The sequence below is a fragment of the Anabrus simplex genome, chromosome 2 (genome assembly GCF_040414725.1).
Source record: "Anabrus simplex isolate iqAnaSimp1 chromosome 2, ASM4041472v1, whole genome shotgun sequence".
In the NCBI taxonomy this organism is placed as follows: domain Eukaryota; kingdom Metazoa; phylum Arthropoda; class Insecta; order Orthoptera; family Tettigoniidae; genus Anabrus; species Anabrus simplex.
In genome coordinates, this window is record NC_090266.1 from 1193211464 (window position 1) to 1193223503 (window position 12040).

At 38.9% G+C, this 12040-nt stretch overlaps 1 protein-coding gene across 2 annotated transcripts in view; it reads left to right on the forward strand.

Annotated features, from left to right (window-relative positions):
• Window positions 1-12040, forward strand: part of LOC136863398 (metalloendopeptidase OMA1, mitochondrial) — a 112539-nt gene that overhangs the window by 92230 nt on the left and 8269 nt on the right. For both annotated transcript variants that reach the window (XM_067139809.2, XM_067139810.2), the window contains exon 7: window positions 76-249. In XM_067139809.2, coding sequence (XP_066995910.2) covers window positions 76-249 — 174 coding nt within the window. The remainder of the gene's footprint in view (window positions 1-75; window positions 250-12040) is intronic.

Genomic DNA, 12040 nt, shown 5'->3' on the forward strand with positions numbered 1-12040 from the left:
ATTCCCATATGCAGTGAAAATTCAGTATTAATCTTATTAGTCTTATTTTGACCCCCTTTTATTGCCTACCAACAGGCATGTGTTGATGTCCGTGAAGCCAGTGCATTCTGGTCCAAAATGAAAATCCTCTCCGAGGAGAACCACGAGGAGAACTTGGAGTGGCTGTCTACACATCCTAGTTATGACACGAGGCAACAATTCTTGGATAGCCTCATGGCTTCAGCAATTGAAATAAGAGAATGTAGCAAGGTAAGTTGAGCATGTGAGGACAGGTAGCATATACATTGACAGTTTAATTGATTACCATTGCAAAAACAGTCAGTATTATGCTTCGGTAATGATTCGACTGAGTAAGGAGTGATAGGCATTGAAAATGCTAAAAATGTGCATTCAGGTGGTATAAAATACAAAACTAGGTACTGTACTTGCAAGTAATAGAAAGGGACAAACTAATCACAAATCAGGTCATATATCCGCACGTGCCAACTCCCCCAATTTAAGCAGGAGACTCCCTATTTTTGGTCCTTCCTCCCTCTCCTGATCGCAGCGACTTATCTCTCAATTTTGAGAACAGATTTAGTATTCCTGTATTTTTTGAAAAATCCCAGATTTTTCCTCTTTCTTTGAGTAGCTGGAAAGAACTGATGTTCAGTGGGCACTGGCAGGATAGATGTAATCAGCTGGTGGTGTTTTTAAATATGACAGAATCTCTAACGTAATGCTTTTTATGATTTCCCCATAGTAATGCCGACTGTAAGAGTATTTTTTTAGTGTATTTAAAGGACAGAAACTCAGTTCAGACCAAAGCCTCCAGAAATAGAATTCTGGGGAAAATTTGAAACCCGTTCAACAACGCCAGTGTTTTGAGCATAAATCTAGTTCAGAAATTTATGAAGAGGCCTAAGGCAGTTCAGTGAAGAGTCATGTGTTCTAAAGCTCAGATTCATACAGTATTTTAGTATTTATAAAATACATGCAGTATTTTAGCATTTATAAATAAATATGTTAATGAAAAAGTAAAATTACATAATTGAGCAGTATAGTGTGTGAAATATTCTTCAAAGCTACACCATCATTGATGTGTCGTAACATGTCAGGATATGCCGCAAAAACTAAATCTCCTGATCTTTCTTACTGTTGAAAGTTGGCATGTCTGTATATAGAATAATGGGCACATAAAAAGGCATATGTAGTGGGAAAAATACAATGAGCAGGTCATTGTTGGGAAGAGGAAACAACAGAAAGAGGGGACAAGGGATGACAATCATGAAAACACAGAAAGGACTGCAAATATCTCCATACTCTCATATACTTTTATATAGATGCATAAATATTTCCTTGTGGTATATAGTTATACCAAATTCAAACCAAAGTTACAGGGTTTGTGCAACTCTTATATCATAAAGAGATGTAACATCTTCCAAATCTTCAGAACAGTTACTTGTAATGTTTACAAATATAGCCCCCCTGCCAGTAGATTTCCCAGCACATAAAAGAACTCCTGTGAGACAAAATTCTTGCACCTCGACATCTCTGAAAACTGTAAAAGTAGTTAGTGGCATGTGAAAGCAATAACATACTAATAAGTTATAGTTTGCATGGAAATTGTCTTTCCTTTTTATATTCCTTGTCGCTTACAATTGACGATGTCATATTGTTTTTGTACAGTCCATTCAGGATGAAAAATGTATATAAGTTTCTCAAAGCATGGAACCATCAATATGAAGATACTTTTTAAACTTGCATCTGTAAATCTTTTTCTGTTATCACTAGAAATATTTCAGGTCTGACAAACTTAATTCCAGATCATACGATGTGAGCTGGCAATGTATGAAACTGGCTTTGCTGGTGGAGAGCGATGTTGACAAAACATGACTTTGTAGTAACATTAGTATCCTTACTGATCCATGGCATTATTTTGTAGACTTGGATGATTTTTCTTTTGAAATAACTTAATGATGCTTCATGATGTGGGTTACTGTAGTCACGCCCTAGTTCGTGAACAATAGGCAACCTCTGAGTGGCCTAGTAAGTGGTCCTGACAGTCAAGATACCGGTTGCTATGGAATGGGAGCGGGCATCTCGGACATATTCTGAGTCATGGCCCTCCTTGTGCTCAGGTGGCTAGGATATGCAATCCACGGGTGGTCCCTAATCCGTTAGAGGAGAGATCCTCCCTTGGACCTATGGGAGTAACGGAGTCCCACTACCATTTGACAGGTAAGGGACTCCTTGGAAACAATTTGGCAAACGAAATGGAATTTGGTGGGGAGCTGTCGATATTAATGGGGCTTATGGAAGAAAGAAGGAAAGTTGAAATGGCTGAGTCAGCAAAGAGGATGCGTCTGGATGTGCTAGGAGTTAATGATATTTGGGTAAGGCGGGTAAGAGGAAGAGATAGGAGATTATAAATGTACTTGACATGTGTTAAAAAGGAAAGGGCAGAGTGTGGGGTAGGACTGTTCATCAGGAATACTATTGTACGCAACATAGTGTCTGTGAGGCACATAAGTGAGCGAATGATGTGGGTAGATTTCGTGGTTGGAGGAATTAGGATGAGAATTGTCTCAGTGTATCACCATGTGAGGGTGCAGATGAGGATGAAGTTGACAAGTTTTATGAAGCATTGAGTGTCATCGTATTCAGGGTCAACAGCAAGGATAGAACAGTACTAATGGGCGATTTCAATGCGAGGGTTGGAAATTGAACTGAACGACGCAAAAGGGTGATTGGTAAATGTGGGGAAGATATGGAAGCTAATAAGAATGGGAAGCGTTTGCTGGACTTCTGTGCTGGTATGAGATTAGCAGTTACAAGTGCATTCTTCAAGCATAAGCTATTCACTGCTACACATGGGAGGTTAGGGGCAACAGATCCATAATAGACTCTATAATAACCGACCTTGAATTCAGGAAATCTGTCAGGAATGTGAGGGTATTCCAAGGATTTTTTGATGATACAGACCACTATCTGATATGTAGTGAACTACTGTAAGTATCTCTAGGCCTAGGATAGACAAAGTGAAATCTGGCTTTAGACAGATAAGTGTAGAAAATCTCCAGAATGAGGAAATTACAGAAGTACATGGAGTTGATTAGTGAAATGTTCCAAACAGTGGACATTAAGCTGGTTCAAGTTATAGAATGAGAATGGGTGGGATACAGGGATACTGTAGTAGAAAGAGCAAGGGAATGTCTAGGAACAACTGTGTGTAAAGATGGGAAAAAGCGAACATCTTGGTTGAATGATAAAGTGAGAGCAGCTTGTAAATGTAAAAAGAAGGCGTATAAGAGATGGCTCCAAACAAGGCTAATGGAGATAGGGAATTGTATGTAGAGGAAAGAAACAGAGCTAAACAAATAGTTGTTAAATCCAAGAAGAAGTCGTGGAAAGATTTTGGTAATAACTTGGAAAGGCTAGGTCAAGCAGCAGGGAAACCTTTTTGGACAGTAATAAAGAATCTTAGGAAGGGAGGAAAAAAGGAAATGAGTACTGTTTTGGGTAAATCAGGTGATCTCATAATAGATCCCGAGGAATTACTGGAGAGGTGGAAGGAATATTTTGAAAATCTTCTCAATGTAAAAGTGGTACCTTCCTTGTGATGTTGCAAACAACCAATCTCAGAGGGGGGGATGGAAAATGATGTTGGTGAAATTATGCTTGAGGAAATGGAAAAGTTGGTAAATTAAATCCATTGTCATGAAGCAGCAGGAATAGATGAAATTAGACCTGAAATGGTGAAGTATAGTGGGAAGGCAGGGATAACATGGCTTCATACAGTAATAAGTTTAGGATGGAGTGTTAGTAAGGTACCTTCAGATTGGACAAAAGCAGTAATTGCACCTATCTATAAATAAGGGAACAGAAAGGATTGCAATGACTATCGAGGTATCTCATTGATCAGTATACCAAGCAAAGTGTTCACTCGCGTCTTGGAAGGGAGGGTGCGATCAGTGGTTGAGAAGAAGTTGGATGAAAACCAGTGTGGTGTCAATCCACAGAAGGGCTGTCAGGATCAGATTTTCTGTATGTGGCAGGTAATTGAATAATGCTACGAGAGGAACAGACAGTTATGTTTCGTAGATCTAGAAAAGGCATATGACAGTGTACTGAGGGAAAAGATGTGCGCCGTATTGGGGGGCTATGGATTTAATGGTAGATTATTAAAATCAGTCAAAGGCATTTATGTTGACAATTGGGGTGCAGTGAGAATTGATTGTAGATTGAGTTCTTGGTTCAAGGTACTTACAGGGGTTAGACAAGGCTGTAATCTTTCACCCTTGTTGTTCAAAGTTTACATTGATCATCTGCTGAAACGTATAAAGTGGCAGGGAGGGATTCAGTTAGGTGGAAATGAAGTAAGCAGTCTGGCCTATGCTGACAACCTGGTCTTAATGGCAGATTGTGCTGAAAGCCTGCAGTCTAATATCTTGGAATTGAAAATAGGTGCAATGAATATGGTATGAAAATTAGCCTTTTTAAGACTAAATTGATGTCATTTGGTAAGAAATCCAAGAAAACTGAATGTCAGATTGGGAATACAAAGCTGGAACAGGTAGATAATTTCAAGAGAATGAAATTAACATTATATAAACAGTATTTCATGCCAATTGTAACGTACGGACTAGAAATGTTGGTAACTAATAAGAGACAAGATAGTAAGATCCAAGCAGTAGAAATTAAATTTTTAAGGACGTCGGTTAAAAAGACAAGAAGAGATAGAATTCAAAATATATAATGAGAGAAGAGCTAAATATAGAACCGTTAGTACAGAACATACAGAAAGCTAGACTGAGATGGTTCGGACATGTAAAAAGAATGGGGAAGGAACGGGTAGCAAGGAGGGAATTGGAAAGAGAAGTTAAGGGAAAGAGACCAGTTGGAAGACCGAGAAGAAGGTGGATGGATCAGATTTGGAAGGACATTAGAGAAGCTGGATTGGATGTGGCGGAAGTAATGGAGCAGGAAATGTGGAAGAACGGAAAGGAGTGGAGGAGGCTTGTTAACCACACCCGGGCAACTGGACTGGGACATAGTTGATGATGATGATGAGGATGTGTGTTCTCCCAGGATAGTAGTATAGTAAGTGAGATTGATTCAAGGTGCAATAAAGCTAATACAATGAGCTTGCAGTTGCGATCAACAGTAATCAGTACGTAGGAAGTCATCTCCTGGGCTAAACTATGCTAAACTATCTTTACATCGGTCTGTTTTCAGACCAACTAAGCTTTGTGGCAGTGAAAGCTGGGTGGACTCGGGATATCTTATTCGTAAGTCCCTTGAGCTCGCTGCTGTGAAAACCACTCCAACATGCATTGGTCTAGCTCCTCAAATGTAGAGTTCTTCATAGTTTTTTGGTTTGCCATACCACTGTTTGCATCGGACGAACAAGCAAATGTTAGAATTTTGTCTTTGTTGCGTAAAATATCTCGCACAGTAGAATTACCAATGTTATGTTGGACACACGCCTGTTTAACGGTAGAACCTCATTCTATATTTTTTACAATATCTGACTTCTGTTGAATCGTCAAAATGACACACTTCCGATTGGTTGCCATTGTTTGTGAACTGAACTGCACTGAAAAAAAACAAGACAATGACTGAGAGTGGGGTGGTGTGGAGTAGAGCAAGTGCTCGCAGCCAGTGACACACCAGCTACAAATAACTTCATGGTCGCGCCATCCCTGCTACTATAACGACTCAGCAGTATTATCCCGACCCTTTGTCATTCTGTAATACTGTAACTCGTAACACTCTTGCATGTTTAGTGTTTTAGATATCGCGGTTAAGCCGCAACGCGGTTGATCCAATTACGGTAAATCAAGAGTTGAGTGTATGTGGAAATATGCATGCTTGTAGTTATTTAAATAGGATCTGTAAGTAGTGTAACATGTATTTGTGTAGTCTTATATTTGAAAATCCGACATAATTGGTGTCACGGTACCCGGTACTGTTTATGATTGGCGGATGAACGGATGGATGGATTGTGCCCTTTTTTCTACCATCAAGGTACTCTGCCCCATACTAGTCAGCTGCTCCCAGGCGTGCTCAGTTTGAGCTACTCAAAATATGAAAATAACTTTAAAATTACACTCTGGATTTGATCGGAAATATATATTTCTAATACGGACAAGACAAGGTTAACTAATAGCTATAAATGATGTAAGTTGAGGCATGACGTCAGTTTTGAGGAAAACATGTTTATTCAATAAAACATGAAATACGAAAGCGTCAAATGTGACCAAAAATATACATGACTCAGATCTTTCTCAGTGGTTATAGAGTTCATCTTGAGGATCAAAATATAATATTACAATCAGTCAATTAATTGTATGCCAACACACCTACTTAACATTTAGCAAGAAAATTCATAAACTTTTACACTTTAACACTGTGACCAGCATACACACACCATGCTTCTGGCTGGTTTTATTAATTCCTTTCAACTTTGGATGAGTATTTCCCCTTTCCTGCACGCTTTACATTGCAGTGGGGGTTTCCTAACCTTTAAAAAAAAATTAATGCACTTTGAGGTAATCTAACTGTATACACAAAAATATGCTGAGTGGTAAAACATCTTCAAAATATACATCTCGATAGTGAGTATCAATATGAACACAAATCAGATGTGGATCGGAACCACACACAATAAAAATCACATAATTGGCAAAATATACACAAATCAAGGAGCAAAGGCATGTTGTCATATTTTCACTGGCATCACCAAGAAAAACATGCTGCATTCAGGCAAATCTCATTCAAACAGTCTCGATGGAAAATATCAAAATAAATTTTACACTTTATGCAATCACTTCCTATTCAATGTAGGTACCTGTAATAGATGTCGCGTTTGGTTAAATTACGGAAAGGCTATTATGAAAATTTATAGCGAGAAATTTATCATTTCTCTACTGACGCTTGAAGTGTGTTTTCATCATACGTATAGTACGGTTAAGTTAGGATACGTGACGCTGTTTGAATAAGAAAACTGAAACGTTTGCAACAAAATGCGATCGATCATCTTCGGTACGGTATAGTTTTCTCACTTTGTGCATTTGCGAGCTCTCTTGTTGACATTCAAAGGCGATGTTGGAGTTGATTAGTAATACCCATCGACTGCTGTTCTCTAAAGAAAATTTGAAATGAAAGAGGATAACAGGTTTTTGTAATAAATGCGTAAATAACGTGGCCGATAGCAGTTGTTAAAAATCAGATCAAAAATTAGATGTATGGCTTTTCAGGCGTTTGCTCTATTAACCAGCGTTTCATCTTTAGAATTTCCATTAGCAGTTGTTAACTCGTTAAAAATAAAGACTGAAGTAAACGATATCTTAATTTTAATGTTATATACAGAAATTAAGTAAGAATGTGATACACCTCAAGATATGGCAGAGTACATCACTGATTTCAAAGGATATTTCATATCTTCTCGCATCTAGTTACGGCTATTTACATGTAAATTTTTCGCGAGGAGGTTATTTCTCTACATGCGTTTCAAATTTTTTCATGATACATGTACGGTTAGGTTAGGTGACGCTGTCTGAATAAGAAAGCTGAGGTGCTTGCCACAGTAATCTCTGGAGTGATACCATATTTTTCCGAATCCAATACTTTTTTTTCCTCAGAATTTCATGCGGAAACTCAAGGGTTGTTGCATTCGCGGCCTAACAGTAAGTTAATGGATACCACTGGCAACTACCGTGGTAACCACGCTGCTTCTTTTCACACATACACAGAACTCATTGACAATAAACGACCGCCTCTTTACTATACATCGCTAGCCGCGACAACCGGTTGTACAGTGCCTGTGTGTTTCTCATATCTGCAGAATGGCATCAAAACATGCGACCCTTCGAATTCTTAGAAAAGCCATGGCTACTGAGTGGCAGAGTTATAACGCTCTATTGTACTTGACGTTAGTAAAATTTAGGTTTATAGACAGCAGGAATATTTTCGTGATGGATAGTCGTATTGTAAAGATACGTGAAAAAGGTATTGCTGGCAAATTTTCAGCGGGTTCTAGTCGATATTATGATGCCAATTTTAAGTTAATGGTTATTAAACATTCAAAAATGTAGAATAATTGTGCAGCCGCAAGAAATTACGGCAAAGGTCTAACTAAAGCCAATATTTGGCGTTAGCGTGAAGACAGAGAGCTAAAAAAAAATGCACAAAAAAATGCATTCAGTGGTCTGCAACAAGGACGCTTTAAAGAAGTCGAAGATGAAATTGTGAGGTATGTGCACGAAAAACGCAAGGGCGGAATGGCCATACCGTGGCGCAATAAACTCGTTCGTTGAATTTCAACGTCCGCGATTAGGCCTATACATCGCTAGCCGCTGAAGTTGGCCGAACCCGGCAAGCAAAACGTGCGTGTAGTGGTAGCCGGTTATATCTGACGCTGCTTAAAGTAACAATTTTTGTAGACGGCAAGAATAATTTCCTGATGGATCGTATTGTAAAGACGCATGGAATAGGTATTGCCGGAAAATTTTCAACGGGTTCTCTTCAGTATTATGATGCCAATCTTAAGTTAATGGTCCTTAAACCCGCGGAAATGAATAATTGTGCAGCCGGGGAAAAAAAAGAAATACGGCGTGACGAAAGTCAATGTTCGGCATCTAAAAATGTGTAGGCCTACTGTACAACAAGGCATTCATATGATTTTACAAAGTTCTTTTTGAGCCTGATTTAAAGTTTTTGAAGGAAAAAGTGGGGTTCATCTTGGATTCGGAGAAATACGGTACTATATTTTTTTTCAGAATGAAATTAAACATACACTTTCACGTAGTATCAGCTTACAAAAAAAACAAGTAAACCGTAGTGTGGATATCATCTGCGGAAACAGAAGTTTTGAACAAACTGATTGCCGTTTCATACCGATTTTAATCCGTTATAGCGAGTAAATTTTTCGCTGTTATGAATTCTCGCTATAACGGACTTCTGCTGTAATTTGATCTGGACAACTTCTCCCTGGACGAAAGCCTCCGTGGTATTCTCCAAGTTCACAGTCAAGTTGTTCTTGAATTCTCATGTATAATAACTTTGAAAAAATTTTGTAAGTGATATCCAGCAATGATATCCCCCGATAATTGTTGGGATCTGATCTATCACCTTTTTTTATGTAAAGGGTGTATTATCGCCATATTCCACTCTTCGGGCATTTTTTCAGTATTCCAAATGTCTAAAGAACCGGACAAATTGGGAAATGCCTTTTGGTCCCAGTTTCAATGATGGTGAAATCCTGACATTCACCTCCCCATGGTAGAAAGGGGGCAACGGCTGTATATATAGATTATGTACAGGCGGCTAACGAATGAAGAGACCGAGTATCTCCCGGTATAAGGAGACCACCCTCTATCAAGTGCCAATGGCCTCCTAGGAGGGCAGATGAGCGGATAGAAGGAAGGGCACTCTTTTGCCCTTGGAGTGAGAAATTGCTCCTAAAGGCGGAAGAGCCACTAGATGGCCAACGGCATAGGATGGAGAAGGCAACGGGAAACCACTCCTTTAAAGACCCACTCCACAAATTCATCATTCATCAATCATTTCATTAATCATCCTTCCAGATCACATCTGGAATGGTCAACCCTGACTACGGTCAGAAACATTGATCATTGATCATATAATGCATTAATAATAATAATGACAAGATTTAAAGAAATCTTGATTCTAGTATTCGGAACTTGAAATACGAAATTGTGAACCAATCGCAAATTCACACCAATAATGACAACGAGCTCTTGACACCACAAAGTATATTAATATTTACACTCAAATAATCATGAAGATGATGCTAACGAAGGTCGTGGATCCAAGCTCCACCAACACACACACATTCTCATCCACACTTCATGCGCAATAAATCTGAAAACATGACAGCATCTTCTCTTACTCTTTGAAATCCCATTATCTAATAAATCTTGTTTTTCCGGACTTCAATTTACATCCCTTTTACATTTACATTTTAAGTCCCGAGACGTTCATTGCATCTCAAACATCAAAGACAAACAAATTATGAAACATGGCTAAAAGCAAGAATCTGACATAAAAAATGACGTTAACCACTCAGCTATAGAATCATGACAAAAGAAAAGGGCAAGCTGTGACTTCATGCGATCGGTCCACATGCACTTTACAGTTATTTACTTTTAAATATACAAGCTTCCCTACATTATACTAAAATAGGATGTAGTCCTCCAAGCGAACAGCTAAACCTACTGAAAATACATAATAAACTCTAACCTATCTCCTTAGCTACTTTGAAACACGTGCACACGTACATTATAACTTTCCACATCTAATACTCATCTTTCGTCGATTCTGCCGCCTGCTTTCGGTCAGCTGGCCCCCATCTTTTAGTGAGCAGCCATCCTCACTGTGATGTATTCAAATTGAAACTCGTGCAGTCCATGGACCTCCATCCTGGTATAGAAATAACGTTCCCAATATGTCTTGCTGCTTCTGCTGGTTCGGAACTTGACTACAGCACTCCATTCATTCGCAGTATTAGAACTGAGTCAGTGCAACCTTCCAGTTACTATTTACAACACTCGGTTGTTGTTTCCCCTTGACCGCGAAAACCAGTTCTCTTCCCTCTCATTCCGATATTCACTCGTATTATGTCATAACTCTACGTATGGTAACAGTACACAATGCTGGACTGGAAACTGTTATTTATCAGGAGTCCATGTTCCATGAAAATCTACTTTACTTCACCCTGGCATAAACTTGAACTAGGCAGGCAACAATACGTGTAAATGTTCATATCGAATTGTTCTTCCCACCTAAATTTTGCAGACACTAACATGTTGCATTTATCAGAGTTCACTTCCTCCCAGAAATGTTAGTCTTCCAATTCCTAGGCCTTTCCTATCCCATCGTCGCCATAAGACCTCTCTGTGTCGATGCGACGTAAAGCAAATAGCAAAAAAAAAAAGAAGAAGAAGAAATGTTAGTGCGTAATGATCAAATTGCTATATCGGCATTGTTCTTACAGGCTCCCCATGCCTACAAAATATTCGTAGCTCGCTTCTAATGATGAATAACTAAGTAATGTCTGAGCATATTCACCTAGTGTTAAAATGTCCCAACACACGATCAAGACTTATAATACCTGACTTTTCTAACTCTGCACACACGATAAGTAGACACTTCCTCTCACGACTACTTCGAAGACTCCTGCTGAACTTCAAACCATGTGCTCGTCAGTTTGGATAATTCGCCCACACAATCATAAATTACGCTCATTCAGGTCGCATCTGTCATTCGAGCCATTGCCTAGCCTATCTTGAAACGATGCTTCTTTCTGTTGGGTCATCTGATCGTGTCACCTACGCTAGCTTTAAACTGTGCTTGAATGACATCCTAGCCTCATGGCAGGCTTCCAGAATAAAGTCCGTTAGCAAAGTCCATTGTCTCCCAAACTTTCTTTGTTCTGAAGCTGTGTCATCAAAGATCGTGTGCGCGTCAGGTAGCAACCCTTCTTCCTTAATTTAGTTTGCAAATAATAGACCATACTCTCTTGTCCGTGCAGACAACCAGCGCCAAACTTCCTGTTGAATTGTGAAACGTATGCCCTGGTCACTCCACATTAACAAGACTGAATAAATTAATGTTCACTATACTCCCAATAAAACATAATACAGCAATTAAAATGAGCACTTTAATAAGGGCTTAATTCATACAGATATACTTTGTTTTAAACTGCAATGCCTCTCAGTTTTCAGTCTGCAAGCCTCTGCAAATTTACTAAACACTGTTACAATCATCTATTTGTAACTACACTGACCAGGAAAATTAATGGATCACATGAATTTTCAAAGAAAAAACTTGTTAAATTTTGAAACATTTGTTTTCATTCATTCATATCATTTTTGCCCTTATGGACAGTGTTTGAACTCGAATATCTCATGATGACACAATTTTCACTTCTTTCTCTTCTTCCTCTTCTCTTCCCAAAATCTCTTCATCCTTTGGCTGTGCTCCTGTTTCCTTTGTTCTGTCCACAATGTTCCTGTCTCTTCTTCTTCTCATTTAC